The sequence below is a fragment of the Anser anser genome, assembly GCF_964211835.1.
Source record: "Anser anser genome assembly, chromosome: 2".
Classification (NCBI taxonomy): domain Eukaryota; kingdom Metazoa; phylum Chordata; class Aves; order Anseriformes; family Anatidae; genus Anser; species Anser anser.
Window position 1 is genome coordinate 53,243,570 of NC_139721.1, and position 23,591 is coordinate 53,267,160.

Here is a 23,591-nt window from a genome sequence, read left to right on the forward strand (position 1 = left end):
AAGAGTGACCAGAACCAGTCAGAAGAGAAGCACAGAAAGTGGCAAATCAACTTCTCTTTCAGCAACACTTTGTCCTATTTTATGTGGTCTTCAAGTCCTTATCATATCAAACAACTGACATGAAAGCCTACGTTTCCAGGGTTCTGGAGATTCTGCAGCTGAACTTTTCTGACATTTTACACTTCAATCTGATCATTGTATTGCATTAACAGGTTTCCATATTTAAGATATCTTGAGATCTTACTGTCAGGTAAGTGATGCGAGTACATTTATTCCTGTCACTTAACTTTTCTTTCCTTCTCCTAAACTCAGTATCAGAGTTACAATGCTTATTGATTGGAAGAGTTCATATTTGCAAGTGTATTGTGTGTTTTTTCTTGTAGTAAATGTTAAATGTTTCTGCTATGTTCTACTATGTTCTGCTATGTTCTACTCTAAATCACTACTCTTTTACTACAAGACTGTACAATGATCAGGTGAAAGGCTGATATAGTTTAAAAAAAAAGATGCATCCTCATATATAAAATTTGTGCCTATGACAATTACACCTTGAAAATACCGTTTTCTGCTTGAAAATATCTTCAGTAACTCAGACTTCAAGCAACTTGCATGAAATCAAAAGCAGAGAAAAACAATAGCAGAGGACTGTCAGGGGAAAGATAGCAAGGACAGCCAGAGGAAGGTTATCAAGACAAAGCAAACACTGGTGTAAACTCTTGTCCACACATATACAACTGTTGCTATGCCATGAATTACAACACTCCATGACCTATATTGCTTGAAAACACAGTCACTTCCATTCCAGGCTGATAGGAATAAAATCTTTAAGATGCTCCTTAATAATTGAAAAACACACCTGTTTAAAATCATTTTGTATAAGGTTTAACTATCCAGCTTTAATTATGTGCTGTTAGATTTCTGTTACATATCCAACTATCTAAATACTGAATACCTGCAATAAATTGCATAGACTTATATTGTACATTCAACAAGTGACAGACACTCAGGTAAATGTTACTCACCTGCCTTAGATCCAAGGTGATGGTGACCCAGTGGTACTGCCTCCCGTTCTGAATGCTGGGACTTTGCCACCAATTATTGGTACCATCAATTGCACTAGAAATTGGGTGCTGCTCTGTTTTAAAGAAAAAAAAAAATAAACATCTATTGAAAATACATCTAAAGCTATTTTCTCTGACCCAGTACATTTACTTCATGCAGAGTATAATTTCCTCTGCCACAAAGTAAAAGCTGAAATTTGCCTCGAGACAAAAAGGCTGTCATTGGATTCTGCAGTGCTTAATGGTGATTTAAGGTGTTTGTGCTTTCTGTCAGTCCTTTGCTTAAAGGCAGCTTCACTCATGTGTTTGAGACACTAAAAGCAAAAAGTATTTGACCCCAATGCACTTTGTATTTATGGGAAAGGGTCAAAGAGTACAAGACAAAACAAAGGAAAACAAAAACAAAAATGATGATGACAACAACAACAAAGAGAGACTTGCCTTTGGGATTGACACTGTGACGGTCACAGACCCGGCACTGGGCGTTGCGCAGGGGTCGGCCTGGGACATGCTCAACAAGTTTGCAGAACATCTCTGGTCCTTTTTCCCCACAGGTGGCGTTGGTGGAGATGTGAGCATTGCTGGCCAGGTTCAAAATGGCAGGGAACAGGCCTTGAAATAAGTAACAATTATCAGTCACACACAGTGACAGGGAAGCAAAATTCAGTCATCATTATGAGATAGATCTCTGAATATGCGTGGTTTTATGACAAGCTTCTAGCCTAGAGACAGAGATGCAGAAAAATACAATGAAAACAGATGGTTTTGTGAAAACATCATCATACCAAACTGACAACAGCACATCAGTCATTATGGCCCTGAGGCACCGCTGGTCCTGACCCTCCCTACCTACCTCCAAGGGCTCCTGGGGGGACCCCCTCTGGGGCACCCTGCCCAGAGCCAAGGCCCCCATTCCTTTCCCTGCCCAGTGATATTCCCCACAGACGAGCCCTGCCGAGCCATGAGCCCCACAGGCCTATATCCTGGTCCTGTCAGCAGGGAAGCAATCCCTGGTTGCCCTGTTCCTGGACGAGATGGAGGGATGGGCCTTGGGTGTCAGGCCCTGCCCTGATGGACCCAGGAGAGTCCCCAGCCCTCCTGAGGAACACAAGAGCTAGTAAACTCTCTTCCAGTTACTAAACTTTCTCGCTACATTGTGAAATAATTAAAACCAGGGGGAAAATTGGCCCTCTGCCATAATGGACGAGGAGCTGCACAGCAAGCCCTCTGCCCATGCAGAACACAGCGTTTAACCCAAGCTCCCCAGGGCAAAAACACCACTAGCCTCAGCGACACACTTCCCGTTCGCATGTTTTAAGGACTGCATTTTAGACCTTTACTCTGGGATTTTTTGAAGCCTGTGTAAAGTCTAAGGAAAACTTGGCTTGCAGCTTATTAATCTTTACATACTTTACTGTACTTTCAGACGGTACTGCTCTTGTGCACAGGAGTAATGAAAGATTGCTGTTACCAGCTTCAAAACTCTTAATGGTTTCTGAAAGGAAGGACGTTTTACTTGAGCTTGAAGTCTACTCATAAAATTTAAGGAATACTTCACATGGCAGAAAGAAGTTAAGAAAGCACAACTTCTCAGCAGTTTTGTTACAATTTTCCAGCCTTCCCTCCTAGGTTAAAAAGCTCTAACTTCTTGCATGGTTAGGTTTGCATCCATCAGTAAAACACAGATACTCCATTTCTATTCAGAAACAACTCTGAACAAGAGAACCGATTTGGAAAAAAAAAAATGATCTGTGTGAAGAGATTAAACATGATGGGCTCAAATCAAAGCTGGAGCCTTGCTATAGCATATTAAGAGTGCTGCAAGAATTGCTACTGTTGCAATAGCGAGGTATTAAAATCACATTTCTGAAAGGTTTTTTGTTATTTTTCCTCTGTTATAAGGAATTTTAAAAAATCCAGGTATGTTTAAGCGTATTTGTGAAAACATGCCTTTCTTCACAAGTACAACTACACAAATTATTTTCCTTCATTAATCTACAATATATATTGCAAGATTGCAATATTAATATTTTGTTTTTCTTAGCTGTCCACCTCAACAAGACAGAATTCAATATTCCTTTGATTACATGGCTAAATCCTAACCTTCTTCACCACAGTATGAGTAATAAACAGTGTTTTCCATTGTGTTGAATTGTGCCATACTCAAAACTTAGAGGGAGATGAAGCTTTTTTGTTTTGAATCCTTACCTCATTTAAGTTAAATCTAGACTAGGTCATACACCTTGCTCTCATTATACCTAAATCTGATGCAGGCAATGACATAGAGGACATACTATTGACCATATGGTAAGTCTCTTCTTCCATTGACATGCCTTCTGCACACTCCTCTCATGTTTACTGCAGTGTTGGTGCAGTATTGCTACAGACTTACAGCTGTAGGCAAAGCAGAAATGCAGCCTACATTTTCTTACCAGACAAGAAAGCTCACTGATGGAAGAGGGTACCCTGTTTTACATTACTCTCTAATGATTAAAAAAAATCTTCTGTGTTCAGTATTCACTACTGTTCACAAAGGCATCCATCGTCCAGCCTTCAAGAACTACCAATTAACTTCCCAGGTCATTCATTACCCTTCACTCACGTTACACAGTAGCCCTGCCATTTGTTTCCAGGGTCATTTGTTAGAGTGACATAATTTACCTACAATAACCTTCAGTCAACAGATTTGTGCCAAAGGAATAGAAAAGCTCTGAAGAAAAAGTGCTGATGGTTAGTGCTGTCTTGGATAAGTTTCATTCCAAAATCCCAAGTTCAGTCATGTTCACACACCGTAGCTGTCACTCTAGACTGAGCCCTTTTGCCTGCTTGTCATCAAGCATCTCACCAACTTTTATCAAATTCACTGACTGATAGTAAAATGAAATGCTGGTATGATGCCATTAAGGTCTCATGATGAGTTTTCTGGTCTCAAAGAGATAAGAAAAAAGGAAATTTCAATCCAATTGTAGTTGCACTGGAGTTTAGTCCCAGGATCGAACAAAAAAATAGGGGTTGTTAGCTTTATCCTGGAACATGATGCATCCCTTCAAACGCTAGCTAATTACATTCATCTCTGCTTCTCTTTAATGCAATCAAATTTTAAGGCAATTTCCAGAGGTGTAGCCAGTGATTTCAGTGGAGACTGAACAGCCTACAAGCTGATTTATAAAGAAACAGTAAGTATCTGGAATAAGCAACATAAAAAAGGGGCAAATTTAAAATAAATTAATTGCATTTGCTCCTCTTCAGTCATTCAGCATGTTCTTAAGAAATATTTTAAGAAAAGCTGAGTGCTCATAATGGTGAGATGAAGAAGTCCAGATGCTCCTCTGCAACAAAAAGAGGACTATAACCACCTGGTGAAATACATTTTCACTTGTCTTAGGGAGAAAGTAGGTATGATAAAGATGAATAACCACAGAATCAGTCACTTAAATGAGCCAATTACAGATAAATGTGTGACTGTGATCATATCCTGCTTTAAAATTAAAGTGGTCGTAACTGACATAAAACTCTGCTGGAAGATATCACGTATCATTAAACTGAACTTACAGCAAGTGATATTTGCATTCTTAAAGGCATTAGTGTAACTTTTACAGTTTGCTATCTGAAGTCCAGCACAAACGATTGATTGAATTAGATTTATTCTCACTTAATTCTCACTAGAAAAGAAGGGAAGTGCTACATAAAAAAATCCTCACCATTTCACTGCTAAGCTATCAGGTACCATTATCATATTATGCAATCGTACCAAAGAGGCTTCGAAAGAGCCTTGAGAGACCTCCATACGGATGGCCACAATCTGTAGAGTTCAGCAGTGGCTTCTCACCTGCTTAATCTGGTCTGGTTGACCATATTCCAATTGTTAAAATACCTTGTAGCCAATTTTGCCTTTAAGCACTTGCTACATCACTTTTCTACCATTGAGACCATCTCTGTTTGGAAGTTACCATCCAGCATTTTGCAAGAGACTATGGCAATCGCAAGAAAAGCTGGAAGAATTTTTGAAGAAAACTCGTTTACTTCTGAGTGCTAGCCAACCCTTTTCATGGTAAGGTAGACTCTTTAACTTGATTCTTCCCAGCTACTCAGCAGCCCATTTCCCCAAACCAGAGACTTACACACTACCTGATACCAGAAAATGAACTGCATGTAGATGATAGTTTGACCTTAATACAGAGTAACAATTGGTTCACTAATTCAGCACAGAAATGGAGTATGATTTCATTAAATACTCAAGGAAGTTACTCTCATTTGTAAGGACTTGGTTTTACCCAGATATAGGACTAAAACTACAGAAATGCTGAAAACCTGTGTATCTGGGTGCATATTCCCAGAATTACGCCATTCAGAGCTTTCCTACAGAACAGGGACAGAAAGCCCCAAGCTCAGAGAAAGCAGATGGAATCAAATCCTTACCAAAGTGGTCTGCAATGTGGATGTGGCAGAATTTGTCACATTAACACTCTACAATGTTTGACTCTTAAAGTGACAAGGAAGAATCTAAAGGTTAGACGAATTTGCTGTACGTATAGCTCAGCAGGCAGACCTTGTGGTGAAGGACATAATGTTAATATTTTACCAAAAGTCAGAGAAAAGGCTTGCTCATAAAGAAGTCAGTTGTAACAAACAGGTGGTCAGTGTGCAGTATGGCAGGGAAAAGAAAGTCAGGCAAGGAGCTTTTAGGTAGATGAGGCAATCAACATCTGTTTTATGTGCCTCCATGTGCCTATCCAATGCTAATCCTTCAGAACGAATGAGACACTTGGAGCATGCAGCTTGTGATGACAATTCATACAAAGTCATTATGGATTGAGATATATCATTGTGTGAGCAGTGGATGTTTGCACACAGGACACTTATCCATCTCTTCATTGTAAAGGTCATGGCTGGACGTATGGCCTAGATTTCTTTGGGAATTACTCTACTTGAAACCAGTGTCTATAGAAGATCTGACAAGCTCCTTGTTACAGGGATGATTACCATCATTTTTCCTGGATTCTTAATTCTGAGTAGTTTTATAAGTTTTCCTCATCTAACCCATTTTTATGTATTTATCTATTTATTACAGGTACAAACACCCCTGAATTTTTTCCTGCAAAAAATTTCAAGGACTTGGGACATGCTTCCACAGTTCTGTGTTTCTGGCAGCTCCCCCTAGGGGTGCAAAATTCTGGATATGACCAATGCACATCTGTCAACACATTCTGGATACATCTGATTTACATGACTAGATCAGTTATTCATAGTATTTAGATAGATCTGATGCATCCTGGATTTACTGAACATTTTGTCTAGCTCAAATAGCCTGCCCATGTACAGAAACATCACTGCACTTTAAAGACATTAGACTTAGTCTGCATGCAGGTCACAGCACATAAAAAAACCCATGTAGGTGTAAGCCTTCTCTGTCATTTAGCAAGGGCTTTTTAGACACATTTGATCCCTCACTCATCTTTAAAAAAATTTCCCAGTTTAGAGCCCTTGCCTGCATGCTGTATAGCTAGATCTGAATGAAACCCCAACACCAGCCCTAATTATTTCTTTTTTCACCCAGAAAATTAATAGTCTTTCATCACTGTTCTATTACATGTGAAGGGGGAGTGGGGTTGGATGTTTTGGCAAAATCCATGTGTTGTCTGTGGGTTTGAACATATTTGACGTGTACGGATTTCGTAATGTGATTGACAGGCTGTACCTCTTCCCTTTTTACAGATGGCATGTGGAGAAACTGAAAGATTCCTCAGAATAACAGTTTCCTAGCAGAGGCATAGCTGATTAAATTAAATTTGTTTCTTTTACAAACACAGTTGTACAAACAGAAAGATACATATGGCAGCTCTGCTTTCCATAGGCTTCACTATGTCAGCAAATATGTTCAATAAGCGCGATAAAGATTATACTACTTTTTGTAACATGATAAACACAGCAAGGATGGCAAAACTTCTCACAGGAAGGCCACATTTAAAACAGATTTCCACTGAATCCGGATTAACTGATCTGTATGCTATCCCAATAAACTGAACGAATCTGGAAGGTGTTTTTGTCTGTTTGAAATCAGAAGACAAACCTGATGGGAAATGAATGCAAGACTATCTGAAGCAAACCAAGTACTGAGTCCAGAAGGTGACAGTGTTTTTTTCAGTGTTCATCAGTGTACACAACGAAGACTTCCAACCAGACTTCAGGGAGCAGTTCTGAGACATTCAGCAAAGTAACAGCTTGATTTTCCCCAAGTATTTTGGCTTTTTTGTGCCAATCTGGTAATAAAGAAGTAATTCCAAGTGAACAGAGTAAATGCAACTTAAACATAAGGGCTGATGCATAGAGTAACAATGAGCTTTTTATTGTGTCATTTCTCATATTGAAATACTTGAAGAGGTCTAATCTCATTTGCAAGTTAGTGTTTTTAAAAAAATGTGAGGCAATGAGTGGTCCATAAAAAGCAGGCAATGTTGAAGTTAGCTCACTAGCAATAGATTCATTTATGGAAAATATTTACAGAGGACATAGTGATAGTTGTTCAGAATAGTTTGATGCACTCCAGGAAAACACAAAGGACTAGGAACAAAATGTAATAAAATGTCACAGAATATTAGAATGTATAAAATGTGATAGTATTACACTGCAGAAGTTGAGGTCACATTCTTTATAACATTCTCAGCCAGTTTTCAATGGCACAGATTTTTGTTTCAGTTATTCTGTCCTATTCAAGTTTTGGACTAAGTCAGTTTACTAAATAAAATCCCTGGAACTATCAGGCTTGGGTTCAGATTCTTTGCCTTCTTAATAGATTTACTCTCATTTTATTTCAACAGCAAATGTCCCTAGCTTAACCTTTTCTACATACTTTCATCAGAATCCTATCCTGTAATCACAATGAAAATCTGAGCTGATTTCCCTAACATAAATTGGCTTAAATCCCTAATTTCTAACTGCTGGATTTAAGGCACTAACTCTCTGTTCTTATGGTCAGCAGGAAATCTGTTGTGCAACACCCAACCTGCCTTATAATCCATTTTGTGGAGACACTGCCTGAAAATATGCATTAGCAGCAGCATCAACCCATAGGAAAAGCTGAAAGCTTCACTACAAGTTCCACGCAGGTTTTACATAGCAAGCCACTAAGAAATCATTCGGAAAACTGACCACTCATTTTTCTGTAGCTCTACAGAGAGCAGAATTTCTGCTAGTACAACACAAATTATACATGAGCCAACCAAGGAGTATAGTTTTATTAGCAGCACCTCTACAAACTTTAATTTGGAGTATTTAGATAAGATTATTTCAGATTAAGAATTAATCCTCGGTGCCATGACAGACGTTCTCCTAGAACCTGTTTTCCTTGTTTCCTCGTGCTGTACAGCAAAGCTGACTAATATGTCATTCACAGAAATACTACTCAGTGAGACTTTAATTCAAACCATTTTGAATACAATAATGTACCAAATTTGTCTACTCTGTTCTCAAGAGCTTCCAGTGAGAGGTATTCCTCAACATGCGTGCTCTATCACTTGCAAAGTTACCAATTTTTAGTCATCATTGCTCCATTCATGATCTGTCATGATCTTGATTACAGCTTTTGATTATCTGAAATGCTGTTATCACACACATACTTTTCTCTTTTCCAGACTAAAGAAACAAGCCTTTCAGTCTTTCCAGTCAATTTCCTAAACCTCTTATCTTTCTGAATTCTTGCCAGTTTGCATCTCTCCAGTGTGACTCTTAAGACCTCATCAGCACCAACTGGAGTAAAAAAATGCTTGAATTCTTCACAGTGTCATCAACACACCCCAGAATAAGTTTTGTTTTCTTTGCAAGGCACTACAATTCAGTTTGCATTGTATGCTAAGGTAAAGATCCTTTTCTGTTGTACTGCTTCCTACTCAGTCACAATGGAGACGTACTCTACACCAGCCCATGAGATGAGCTCAGGTTATCTAGGAAACAACCTACTTTACAGGCATTTGCTGAATGCTCATAAACCCCTGATTTCAGAAAAATCTGTTGATTATTTTATAGTTCTGATTCCGTAAAGCTTTTGCAAATCACACTTAAACAATTCAACAGAAACACCAGAAGAAACACCAACAAAAAACCACTACAATGGTTAAGGCGACCAGTAAGCAATATTCTGTTTGAACCCTGCAAGCTGCCAGGGCACAAACAAGCTGGAGAAGACCAAACTCTGTGCTTTCCTCTGCCCAAATAACAGAGAGCTTCTCTGCCAAACATTTTCTGCTGTTGCTTATGTGCATTCAGCATTATTAACAAGAGCCTTAATTTGAGAGCACTAGCAGCAACAAGCATTTGACTACTGAGGTCTCCCCTGGGCTAGATGATGTGCTAATTAACAACCAATGGCTCAGAAAAGTATTGGAAAAAAAGTATAACACTGCAAATTAATAAAGATGCATGCTTGCAAATTCAGACTGGAAACACAGGAGGCAAAAGTTTGCTTTATAACGAATGAACATCAGCTGTACTATTCCCTCACACACCTTAGTTTTCTCTCTCGAGTTTGTGAAGATTAAAAGCAAGTCTGACACAACTTGCATGGTTTCCTTCAAATACTCAGCACAGCAGATAGCCAGACTGATGGCCAAAACATAGTAAATAATTTGAATAAGGAAGAAAATTTGCCCCAAATAACCTAATGTCTCAACTCTAATAAGATACTACATTTCAAAGCATAAGAAGCATGGTAAATATAATAGGCAATGGAAGACTAACAGTAAAGAAAGAGAAGAAAACATTTGATCCTACTTAAGTCTTAATTGCAAGATGTTAACTTTCCCTATATATAGTATCAGAGGATGGTGAGTTAAAGTTAGGAAGTTACTACACTCCCTGGAAAAGTCCTACAATGAAAGAAACCCAGACTTCCAAATTAAACGCTTAGAAAAAAAGGCAGCCAAGCAATACTAACACATCTCCACAGGTACTGAAGTTTGTCACCTCTGTTACACAGTAACTAACACTATTATACAAAGCATGGTTTTAAACACCATAGATGGGTTAGACACCAGTTTAGGCTGAATACCAACATTATAATAATATCCTTTGCTTTATGAAGTCAAGTGCTAACAAGATAGCTAATGAAAACTTTACAACAGCTCATCTTCTCTTACAAATCCCTCATGCTCTGAGCTTGCAAACACAGACTTAAATCATATAGAAACTCTGTCGCAATGAGCATGTACTCCATTTGGAAGTAGAGTTATTAGGATGCAAAGCCATGGGGCAGCATGCAACTGCATAACACCAAAGGAGTTTGAGCAAGCATCCAGAGATTCCTACAAATGAGCTACCTTGCTGCCCAAAGGAGTGTGTGTCACACTTGTTGGTCTAAGGTTGAAAGTACTCAACATTTTGAGGGAATAAAAAACATTGGGAAATATAATAGCTTTAAGAGCTAAAACCACAGCCCTCAATAGGCTTTATAGCTTTATGGCTTGGTCTGCCACAAATCTCACACATCAGAGGCAAAAAAAAAAAATTGACTTTTGCATTCTTGGGGATAAAAAAGATAATCAAAAACTTTAAACAGAAATTTCTAAATAACGTGGCATTAACTATCTGCTTTCTTTCATCAGAACAAACTAAGAGACAGGAGGAAGAAAACTAGCTTTCATGCTAGTTCATGCGTTGAACAGCATGACTGAATATAAAAGTTGAGAAATCTGTGAATACTTTCTACATATATCTTGCACTTTTAAAGTATAACTTATATTTCTTGTGTCCAGTCATGTCTTGTATGTATATTTTTTTTTCCTATCATGCTGGCCTGTTCAAGAATCTGCCTAGAAGTTGCCACAGTTTTTATACCAAAGTAAAAGAGCCAACAGTTGACAGATGGGCAGGCTGCCAAGGAACAACAAACCTGCTAGACCATGAAATTAGTTCTTTCTTGTTCACCAAAAGATTTTTCCACATGTTGAGGAGTCTGCATCATTGTGTTTATTGGTTTGGGGGCTGTTCCGGTTTTGTTTTGATTTTTTTTAAGCACCACATTATTTCTTTTTCCTGAAGTCACCTTAATCTGGGAAACAATTTTCACTCAGAGCTAAAGAAAATACAATTATTTTAGTGTCTTGTTAGATTTGCTTACGTGCAGCCTAAGAGACATTAGCTTAGATAAATATGACAGTAGTACTGGGATTGTGATCAGCATGCCAAAGATTAGGGACCTCAGTCATTCACCATTTATGATGTGTCTTAGTTTCAAAGAAGCAGAACATTTTTGTTCCTATTGATGTTAGATGTAAGCTAGCCTTCTTTCCTACCTTTTACTATGACTACCTCAAGAAATTACAGCTCATCATGTGCTTCTCTTCTATAATCATTTTTTAACCTGAGGCAACAGTCTTCCTTGTAAATGAAAATCATGTCTGGGTTTGACCCTAATTAAATTTGCATGCATAAATGTGCAACATTAGGCTTCATATTGAGTATAATAAATTAGAAGTTATGACCCAAGTATCTATTAATTCTCTCATGATGCTAAATTCATATTTATTACTTGCAAATTTTAAGAGGTCTGAGATTGGAAAAAAAAAAATTTAAAGGTATAGTAGACCCAGCCATTTCTATATGGTGACCTAGTATCAAAACATTATAAAATGTTACTATGTCTTTTCCCACGTAAACATAAATAAGGATCCCTTGAGGCTGCTGGCACCTCCTTGTGATCATAAACCAAGTCTTATAACAACTAGTAGCACTTCAGGGTAACTCTGAAATGCATTTTTTTCATTTAAGCTTGTTATTCACCAGCCATATATCAAAATGAAATTTATATATGGCATTTTTTGCTTTCCTAATATGAGTGCACTACCTTAATTTTACTGTGTATAGCTGCATTAGATGAAATTAAGTGCTTATTTAAAATAAGTGGACTTCTTCCATTAATTAACAAAAGCTATTTCAAGTTGAAGAGCTTTTGGCACCTCTGAACTACCAGCTCTCTGGTTTTACAGAGCCACGAGTTTTTTCAAACACAGAAGAAAAATGTTTTCATTCAGACAGGCACAAAGCCATTATCAGAGCGCATACAGCCCTGTATCACTGCCAGATATTCCTGGGTGGAAGGGAGCACCTTTCCTCTAGCTTGGATGGGGCTGGTATGATTTACAACTGGTCCAACGCTTAGGACATGCAAAACTTTATCATTCCCTTATCTCTACTGACAAGATTTCACATCTTCAATTTAAATGGTTAATTGGGAAATATCCTCTGCAGGGCTTTCTTCAGTTATAACCAACTGTTTAATATGCTATAGGGGTGGTGGCCTGCTTTTTGCAAGAAGTAAAACATACCCTGCTACTTTTTTTCCCCAGGCTTTTTACACTAGGCAACAAGTAAAATTGTGAATTACCTTAATTTACTTACATTTCCCTGTCTTTACGCACAGATTAACAAATACACAGGGCACATCTTGCGTCTCTAATTTAAAAATATTAACAGCAATTCACCTATTCCACGTTTGCTATATTTCAAGCCCTCACCACTTTCAAACCCTCATTATTTTACAGTAAACATCCTTATAAAACAAAAGGTATTTGTGTCACACCGCATAAATTCTTGAAAGTGTAATTTTAAGGACACAAAATTAAAGAGAGGAAAAAACAACACTGCAAAAGAAAAAAAAAGTTCTCTTCTGTATTACCATCAATGCTCAATAACTCAGCCAGCCACATGGAATTTTAATCAAGTGTCCTAAAAGTATTTTGCCTTTGGCCTGAAAACAAGAATGATACATTTCAGCCTAAAGGGTAATTTTTAAAGAAAAATCAAACAGTCTGAAGACCAGGCTTGAGAGTTGAAGTCCTTTAATTTAAAATTCAGCAATGCTACTGTGACACTACAGCTTGCAAAGCACGTTTTGGATCCTACCCTGAAATACCCCAAACATTTCTGCTGATTTACTGTGGGAAGTGAGGCAATTATCTGGGAAGAGGTGCAGAGCGGGAAGCATGTATTTCTCATTGTCCTAAAGAACAGACAAGATGAAGAGGGCTGCTCAAGTTTTAAAGAGAGAGCCTGTACCATCTGTTAATATTACAGGGTATATACAAGGATTTTTCTTTTTGGAGGCAAACATCCTGACACTGAGAAGCCCCTTCTTACCCTCTTTTCCTATTACCACAGCAGGATTTTCAGCCTACCAGCCATAACCAAGCCTGAATTTTTCAGTTCCTGCTGTTCGTTGTGGCAGTGGCAGCACAGCAGTAGCAGATCCTTACACCAAGTGCCTGCAATAAAGTTTCTGAGCAACCTTACTGATTGCTGGAGTAAACATCAGTGTGGCAACCTCTGATCTACGCCAAGACACACGGAATTCAGCTATCGACCAGCAGTCGTGGTTTCTACCTGCTACTTCATTGGTGCCTTCAGATCATACGCTATCTGTTATCACTACGGAAAGATCTGCTCTCCTCTAGTCAACATGCAATTCAGCTTGAAGCTCCCTGCCCAGCCCCATACATCTTTCTCACTGCTTGCAAAGAACAGCTTCCTCCACTTCACAGAAAGCCTACACTGCACTTTGCAGCCATTTCTCCCGTTAGAAATGCCCCCTTCAGAGTATGATGAAATACAAAAGAAATTAAGCTGTCCCTTGTGTGACCACTGTGAAGTGGAGAGAGGTCACCCATTTGACCCTAGTATTTCTGCATGCCTTTAGCAATGATAAACTTCTGGTGGATGTTGGCAGACATGCTGTAAACCTACTTAAAGGAAGATAACTTGTCATAGGTCTTGATATTTGTCAGTTTTAGCTTCAAATTCATGTTTACTTCTAAATGACCATTTCAGTAACAAGCTCATATTTTTGCATGAGCAAAAAACATATGGTTTCTAAAATGCGATCAACTTTTGATGAGATTTATTGTTAATATCAAAAAATAAGCCTTTGAAAGTGCCCAGTTTTATTCACAAGTCATGGAGTTCTAGATAAACGGTAGATTTGCTTTCCATTTGTAAAGATGCTTTTCATCTTGTAAATTAGATATATTACCCTGTAAATGCAAATTGGACAACTTGTACAATTTAAAATGAACATAGTTCAATGCCTTACTGAACCATTGCATTAGTTAGCAACTACTGAAGGAATAAATGAACAATTGTCTGCAGTTAAATGTAAATTCACAGCTATTCTCCCAGAGTCAGTGGAGTTAATTTGATCCCTCCTATTCCCATCAAAAACTTAAATTCTGGCATATTTTAAAGGGCATTTTCTGGTAGAAGTCATTTAGCATGCATTTTAGAGACTCCACAGGCTAAAGCAAATGGATGGAATCCTAGACATTTCAACAGCATGGATTTCACAACCCCAATTCAAACCAGGGTTTCCACAGACCCTTATAATTCAAAGAACCTTCACTGCAAATTTCTGCTATCTAGCCCCTCTGAGCAAATAAAGTAGAAACAATCTAATCACTACAGGCATTAGCAGACAGTTACAACCCTTTTTTGCCTCCTCTCTTACAACAGAGCAAGATATGAACAAAAGAGACCTCAAGAAAGGCAAGTAAAATATATGAATGGTGCGGCATGGAGGATTACAAAACGTGCATTACAAATTCATGCATTTGAATGAGAAAAGTTTATAAGGGAACATTAGAAAAAAAAATAGTGGGCTCTTCAGCAGTGTGTTAGCAGTGACTTCAGGAACTGGTTTCCTCCCTTCAGCAAAGCAGAAACAGGGAAGACATGAGTTGATTAATTGGCTTTCCAAGCCCAGGCATTTTACTGGAGCTGGATGCTCATCAATTCACTCAAATGCTTTTTGTCTGGATACTCCGGGATGGATTCAGAATAACTGAGAAGTCGGTAAGGACTGATCCTACCCTCCCACACCCCGAGCAGCGGCTCTGCCTGGGGAAGAGGCAGTGGAGGAGCAGCAGGGTTTATCCACTTAATCAGGTCTACAAGAAAAAGAAAAAAAAAATCCAATAATCAAATCAAGGCTATAGAAGTTGTTTCAAATTACCTGTATGTGTTCTGCATTGTTCCTGCAGCCCTTCAGCAAATAAAATCTTATACAAACAAAAATGATAAAGGAAGACAGTGGACACGGGCCTATCTTCAAGGTCATTTTACAGCAAAACAGAACAGCAAAAATGTAGGCAAAGCCAAGGGAAAAATAAAGTTTTCACTTCAAGCAGATCGTTTCTTAAACAGCTTTTTAACCTTTATTCTCATGCGGGAATCAAGAGGGGGATTGGAACTCGCAGCACAATAAATGAGCTCAGGAAAAGGAATTACTGTATGCTCGCAAAACAATTTCAAATCTGAGACTTGAATCTAAAATGAACTGGTCAGGGAATATCTCTGATATAGTCATTACTGTATTAAATGGTAGTTTAAAAATTCATTGAAAGCTAACAAGTTAATTCTTCCTGTTTTATCGGCTTTGCTCAAATCTACTCGGTTTACACAAAGTGGTAGCAGATCTTCATGGGGCTGACTGGTAGGAAAAGTGCAGAAAAGACAGGACAAATTAGCTGAGGCCATTGCCACACATCAGCCAGCGCTTCACAGAGCCTGCAAGGTTGGGCTGCTTGCAGAAAGGCAAGGGCTCTGGCCAAGCAGCAGGTGAGCAACTGCCATGCATCCCCCCTTCCAGCTGCCCTATGAACTCACATGGCTGTTAAAACAATCATGATTCTTACAGAGATAATTTAACTACAAAGGAATGAACACAAACATACCTCCTAACCTTTTTTGCTTTGACTCACAACTCCACCCGATGAAGTGTTCACATCAAAACTCAAAGCCAAAGTGCTATACCCACCATACAGTGCCCCTAGGCCCTAGGATCAGCCTCTAGGATATCACTCACATGCCCAAAAACATACGTAAATGGGAGGTTTGATTGATGTGCACCTAAGGTTTATACCAACTAAGAAATTACAATTCTTGCAACCTAACCAACCTCACCTTGCAAAACTTCTCCGACATGCTATTTCTCTGGTCAGAATAGGATGCCTTGAGGACAGCAGCTGTCTAACCCCTTTAGAAAAAAATAAAGACAAAGACAAAGAAGGCATACTCCATCTGAAGATCCTGTGTGAGAGTGCTGTAAATACCAACAACTGATCAACACACTGATAGTCCTGAATTTCCAGAGATGCATTTTCTAAACCCTCAGGGAATAGGGGAAATATTTATGACAGACAAATGTTTTTTTATCTTAATCTTCAGTCTATTTAGCCTGCTTTCATGGGATTTTTCTTTGTCACATACCTTTGCACTCTGAGAAAAGAAGAAATAGTCTGTGGCTTGTTGGTGCTAACTTTGTTTTAAAAGACGGGGGGGGAGGGGAAAAGGAAAGCAAAGTTGGGATCTAGGAGTCTCCAATCAATGCCAAGCACGTTTTCTCCACAGAATGTCCAAGATGTTCTTTGCACACCACCAGAAAAACTGAAATTTCTCATTGTTTTCTTCTTCTGTCCCATCTTCCAGTCAGGCTTCAATCATCAAAATTCTCACCTAGCCAAGATCCATTACCTTTTACATTATTCTTTTTACATTGCAAATTCTTTGAGTATTATCAAGCCCCATTTCTCGTTAATAATTTCCAAAATATATTTGTATTTCCTATTATGAATTTAGTGAACCTTATCATTTTAATGCAATAGTACCTGAAAAGGCTGCATTCCTGGGCATATGCAATGCGGTCTCTATTTGAGGTGACTTGGCAGATAGGTAACCTAAAATTGAATTTGGTTAGAGCACTATACAGAACAAAGTCTAAGTGGAAATATATATGTTCATATACATACAATGTGAATTTCTACAAAATTGGACATTCAATCTATCTAGTAACTGGCCCCTGAATCCCAGGTCTCCCCCTTTACTGGCTCCTGGGCATGCAAGCCTCTAAAGCCAACAGCCTTGATGGCGCACTGTGGATCCCTCCAGTAACTGGCCTGGACTTTCAGCCTACCTAGAAGCTGGCCCTGGCTCTTCTCATCTCTATTTGACTCATGCGCAGATGCTCGTTCATGAAGATGGGTCTCCTGGTCAACGTCTAGATGGTCTTCCCAGTAGCATTGGGCCTTCTGGTTCCTCTGGCTGCTCAATTGCAGACCCTCTGGTCTCTTCAGTATCCATCCTAGAACTATGGCTGCTTTGATACCTGCTCCCAAGCCTCTCATCCTACTTGCTGGCTGGCCTGGTGTGGTTCTGTATGTCAGTGTGATCAAACAACAAACACCTTCTCTGGTCTGTCCAGCCACAGCCACCCAAGACATGCAGGTCCCTGTGACTTGTGGTCCCCTCTCCAGGGACTGAAGCTTCCACCTCCACACTCTGAGCATAGAGACCTCTTCACCCAGAACAGTTAGAAACAGTTTAATAAAGACAGGATAGACTGTACTGATGAGGTACAGGGCACAGCAAGACAAGCATGCTGACTGGCAATCTGCTTACAGCCAACATGTTATCCTCTCATCTCTCTTTTTTACCCCATACTTGTTCTTTCTCAGACCTCCCGGATCCTCCTCTCCTTTCCCTGCCTTAACTTTTCCCCTTTGAGGCTCTTCCCCATAATAAGTTTTGTCCAGTCGCAAAATGTTCTTCCCCTGCATTGCACAAGGAGTCCCACAGCCCCCAGTAGACAGTCACTACCTGGAGAACTTCTCCCATAGCTCCCTCACAGTGATGAGTGTTACCCTGGCCCCATGGGCTGATGGCTATCATCGGACAGCCCTGGGAGGGACTGATTTTTGTACTGGGGTTGCCCCACCTTATTCCTTTGTGTGTGTGAAGAGGAGACTTATCACATAGCTTGACAAGGTAAGTAGAGCTTGGACAGTTGATAAGTACCTTGTGGCCCTGCTACTTAACCCACATGAAGGCGCACGTGGGGCACATAGGTTTTTTTGTTGTTGTTGTTGTTGTTTTGTGTTTTTTTTTTTTTTTAAGACTGGTGGAAACAAGCTTTACTTGCTAAGATACCACATGGTAGTTCTAAACTCTCTATGAAATAATGTTTCATTTCATACAGGAAGTGACCAGCTCATCGTGAAAGTTTAAGAAGATTTTCTTCAAAGTTTTATTGTCATCCTAGTACATCCTAGAAGTTTGGCTCTCAGTTTCAAAAGCGTATGAGGAAATTGTATGTCATCCCATGAAACACGAGGATGTAGTGAGGCAACTAGAACTATACCTAGGTTTACCTATCTAGGCTTGCAGGCTGAAGGCCAGATCTAAAAAAAAGACTCAAATGTCTTGCTAACAAAATCAGACACACCTAGAATTCAAGCACACCAGCTCCAAAGTAAACCTCATCATTCTGAACAAGGCACCAGGAAGTCTATCTGCACTAAGTGGGATACACAGCCATCCTGCCAAGTGACCCAGTAAAAACTGGTGGAGAAGGATACAAAAAAAGCCTTTCCATACTGGATTTAAATGTGATTGTTGCTTGCAACAGAAATAGATAAAAAGGAGAAGGCCAGCTTTTTGATTCTCCTTCCATCTTTGAGTGCTGTGCCAATTAAACTAGAGCATCAGCTTTTTCTCTTACCCATTCTCCTTCTGCACCCTTTAAACTTGCATTCTTGGATACACAGTAGTCTTGGTTTCAAACAGTTTTGGAGGGATTTCATATATGCCTCCCCCTCCACTACCTGTCATAGCAAACTGGTAATAAGGCACTCTATTCAGAAATTGGAGACGTGGGTTCAAACCATCTCAAGCTAAGGAGATTAACCTAAGTCTCCCACTTCCTGAGCAAGTGCTCTAACAATCTGATTTATAAGTAAACCTTATCACTTATGTTTCAGAAAAAAAAATGTGGTTGCTGAACATAATGTCATGATTTGTGTATTAGAGCCATAACTTACACATACTTACTAAACCAGATTCTTAAATCAAAGTAGGTTTGAAACCCAAATGGTGATAAGCATGTGAAATACCTGCATTCAGCTCTGCCCAGAAGAGGCACCCAAGGCACCTTCCTGGGCTCCTTCAGTCTCCTGAACACCAGCACTTAAAGCCTATTGATTCCGAAACCCCAGGCACGAACAACAGAGCAGGCTGCTACAGCACACCAGCTCACAGAACAGACTGAGATGAGATACAGCCAAGGAGATTTTGTCTAGTACAGCTTTGAGAGTTATCGTTGCCACACATTTACAGTAGCAAGATTTTTTTTAATTGTAGAAAAATCATCTGACAGTGGCAGAATCAAGTTTATGAAATACAGGCAATGCTGCACAACTAATTGCTTTCCCTTTCCACTTTGCAGACCTGTATCGCTCTTACACCCAGAATAATGAAGAATGCATTCCAGTGGAGCAAAGCTGCTACAAAAGCCTCTGAAATGATTATTTGCTTCTGAGGTAGTACAACAGCTCTTGTCTGGATCTGGACACTAGAGATATGTGCTTCACAAAGAATAACTCCCATTATTAAATACAAAAGACTCAATTGAAAATACAGACCCAACTTTTCAACATGATGGCGATACTTCAACAACACACCTGCAATTAAAATGCCAAGTAAATTTTATAGGTATGTAGATATTAATCTTTAGGCTGAAAGAACCAATCATTAACCTTTAAAGCTGGTTGCTGCAGTAACTTTACTATTCCGCGTCGCTTTTTCTTAGAATGGACTTCAGCACTTTCTGACAGACCCCTGCAACTATTGTATGCTTGTTTCCTCATCTGCTGACAGGACAAAAGCAGGCACCAACACAAAAACAGGAAATGCTGAAAGGGTTCTACCAAGGTACTCTCCGCAAGCAAGCCAAGATACTTTTTCCCCAAGACTTTCAAATGCTCCTGCAGCGTCCAAGAAACTTTTCTGTTAACACAACAATTTTTTTACATTGTCACAATGCTTAAAGTTTAAACTTCAGTTGTTTACTTTCTGCAAAAGCAACATGGCTATTCTAATCTGCATCACATTCTTCACATTGTTTTAGGTTCAGTTATCTTGAATTCTGTGGGGTTTTTTTTGTAAGGCATTTATCCACCAGGGGGGTTTAATACCAACTGCTTCCTCTGATGATCTGTGCTCTCATGCTGAGAAAAAAAAAAAAAAAGAAAAAATCTATCAACTTAATCTAATAGGAGGAATGGTCTCCTGACCTAATCTTTCAACTAGAAAAAATATAGGGTAATTAATTTAAATAGCCCCAGGAAGGGGGGCTTAGGTACGTTCCAATAAACTCGTTTCTTCAATCACTGAGATAAAAATATGTATTTTATCAAGATGACTGACCACTAGCTGCTACATAAGAGCTGGAATACCAGCACTAAACTCTTTACAAAAGCTGAAGCAGATTACTGCAACGCGATCATTGTAAATTTCTGTGTGGGAAGAAAAGGTATGGGCTCTCTCAGATATATTTGGCCAACTTTAGAAGAATTCTTACCCTTTCAAACTGTGTGCTAACATGCATATATAAATATGAGTGAATAGCGAATTAGAGTTGTTTGATGTACAGATGGTACCTTATGGAAAACAACAGTGAAGTGCAAGTTTTGTGCCACTTTTCATTTGTTTCTAAGAGTAAATTCTTGCAGACAAGACACGGTATATTTATTTACAGGCTGAAATACACAGACTCAGCAACTTGGGTTTGATTTTGTCACCTTGGTGCTGAGGATGAGGTTTTGTACACATAACATTAATAAGCACACTTGCTTTTACTGCAGCGTGCAAACAGCCAGATGCTAATCTCACGCGCTATATCCATCTTGAACGCCGCACTTCACCTTAAACAAAACCAAGTCGCGCATCTGCACAACATATGCCTTCCAACCATTTTCCGTCCTCGGCTTTTGGTTTCAATAGAGACCCGAGGCGGCTGGGGACCGGCGTGCCGTGCCGGCAGCAGCGCTCGGCGCAGGTCCTGCTGCTGGCTCCAGCGGGAGGAGAACCACACCGAGCAGGAGCACCTGGTGGCTCCAGCGCTGTACCTGGCAGCCCAGCACAGCCGGGCGGACCCGTGCAGAGCCCGGCTTGGCTCCTGCTCGCCAGCCAAACTCCCCGGGCGCCGCTCCTGGAACAAAGCGGCCGCCCCGAGCCGTCCGCAGCGGTACCACGTGCGAGGAGAGAAAACTTCGGTAAATCGGCTCTGTTACATCCTCACGCAGCCTCTCCCTCACGCCCGGAGGGGGCTGTTCATCCCCTCTCACCCCAAAGAAGAGAGGCTCAAGCCGGTTTGCATCAGCGACGGCCCTTCCCCAGCAGGGGGGCACCCGGGGCTGCGAGCCCCCCATCTCCCGCGGGGACGGGGCTGACCCGGGGTCCCCCCCGCCGGCCCCGGGGAGCGGGCAGCTCCCGCGTCCCCTTCCCTCCCCCGGCCCCTTCTCGGCGTCTCCCGGCCCCCACAAAGGGAGTGGGCGGCCCGGAGGAGGCGGCCGGGTGGAGTGGCCCCCGCCGCCGCCGCTTCGGGAGAAGAAAGGGCTGCGGCAGCCACAGAGATGGAGGAGCGAGGGGGAAAAGAGCCCCCCACACCCCCGTACCCGCTGTGCCCAGCACAGGCAGGGGGCACCCCATAAACCCCGATAGAGGGGTGGAACAAGCTGGATCCGCGCACCCCACGCCCGCTCCTCCGCGACCCTCACCTCGGGGCTGGCCGTGCCCCGGCGCCCAGAGCAGCGAGGCCAGAGCCAGCAGCAGCAGCCACCGCCGCCGCCGCCACCCGCTGCTGCCCACCACCATCATCATCATCATCATCACCCCGCCGCCGGGAGGGACTGCCTGCCGCCTGCCCCGCCGAGCCGCCCGCCTTATAGCCGCCCCCTCCCCACCGCCGCCCCCGGCCCGCCCCGCACCCGCACCCACGCCCACGCCCGCCCCACGACCCTCCTCGACCCCCCCGTCGGAGCGTCCCGTTTGGGGCGGCCCGAGGGGGGCGCCTGAGAAACCCCAAAAGGGCGTCGTGAGGTGTCACCCCCACCCCCCCCTCCCGGGTGCGCGGAGCCCTTCCGAGCCTCCGCCGCGTGTGGGAGCGGCCGTGCAGCCATGTTTGTGCACCGGGGGGCTCGTCCCTGCGCCTCGGGAGCTGCAGGGTCGCCCCCGGTCCTGCAGCAAGACCTCGCAGCTTTTGGGACCGTCAGCTGCCTCTGGAAACTGGCCCGAAACGCAAAAACTGGGTGTGGGAATTCCTCAGGAGAGTTTCTACATGTTTCGCTCACATTTCCCTCACGTTTGGCTTCCCCCTTTTAAGGATGGGAATTCCTCAAGGATGAGACGTTTCTACGTATTTCACTAAGATTTCATTCACGTTTGGCTTCCCTGTTTTAAGGGTCATCAGTCACACAGCTCATATGCACAGCTACTCCTTAATAACTACCCCAAGTGAGTTGCAGCAAGGTACCACACTTTCCAAAACAAAGAGCTGTGTGCCCAAAATGAGTTGGTTGGGGCAGGGGAACTTCAGTCAAAATATACTGTCTCACCCCTGAGAACACATCCCGGTTACTTTTTAGGAAAAGCTAAGTTTGCTCAGAGCGGTATTGTTTTGTAAATCACATTTCAAAATGCACTGCTATCTATGAGTTGCATGAGCAAAGTTAGGCTGCAAGTGCATTCTTCAAGCTGGGGGGAGCTGCTCATAGCTTTCAGGATGCAGCTTGGTTGTCCGGTGCTTTTTATTGATCAGGGTAAAGAAATTCAGGAAAAGAATGGTAATTTATATATTTTGTAAAAATAATAAATAAATAAATAAATAAAATAAAATAAAGCAATTTCTTATAATGTAACTCAAGAGTTATTAGTTATACTTGAGAATGCATAACATTGTTTATACTCAAAACACACACAAAAAGGAAAAAAACCCAGGTCAAGGAGATAAAAATGAAAATGTTCTGCCACAAAATGGTATCAAAGGCCTTCAAGCCTACAAATAAATAACACTCCACATCTGTCCCTTCCAACAGATCAGTCCTTTGCTCACACCAGGAACTTCTTAAATTTCAGGACAGGCAAGAAGGAGGAAAGCAAAACATCTGTGGAGAGAAAAGTCAACAAATTTCAAGAGCCAAACTGTCATTTGTTCTAAAACCATAGAGGTCAGGTTAAGGAATCCTCTGTGCAGAATTGCAAGTACCAGTTGGAAGCCAAGTACAAAGGAAAGGGAAAGAGGAGCATCTGTGCAACATAAAATCCCACCAGTTTTCAGCTTTATAATTAGTTTAACCATTTCATCAAATTCCAACAGATTGAAGAGTACTTTCTTACATCCGTGCAACGAGCAAGTGCCAGTTCATTATTACACGCATTTATCCCCATCAAAATGTTCTACAAGGGCTAGAGTATGTGTATTGAGGTGCAGCCCTGGACTATATCATCAGCCTCAATTATTATAGCTTAACTAAACATCTGTATACAACTTGTAACAGAAAAGTATACATTGCATTTGTCTGCAGGACCACATCACGGTTATTCAGTGCCCATCCCTGCGAAAGCCGACTCCTCCAATTTCATGTGAGTACGTACCTCTTCTAGGAGGATTACTGTGTTTCCTCTCACTCCTGCTTCCACAGTTCACTGCTGTTGGTA

General features: G+C 41.1%; 1 protein-coding gene across 1 annotated transcript in view; it reads right to left on the reverse strand.

The window, feature by feature from the left end:
• LAMA1 (laminin subunit alpha 1) overlaps nt 1-21,816 on the reverse strand; it is a 105,536-nt gene extending 83,720 nt beyond the window's left edge. Inside the window, exons 1-3 of the mRNA XM_083822695.1 lie at nt 21,653-21,816; nt 1,503-1,673; nt 1,023-1,135 (exon numbers count right to left, since the gene is read on the reverse strand). Of these exons, the coding sequence (XP_083678821.1) occupies nt 1,023-1,135; nt 1,503-1,673; nt 21,653-21,764 (396 nt within the window). The 5' untranslated portion in view covers nt 21,765-21,816. The remainder of the gene's footprint in view (nt 1-1,022; nt 1,136-1,502; nt 1,674-21,652) is intronic.
• Between the last annotated feature and the right edge of the window lie 1,775 nt (nt 21,817-23,591).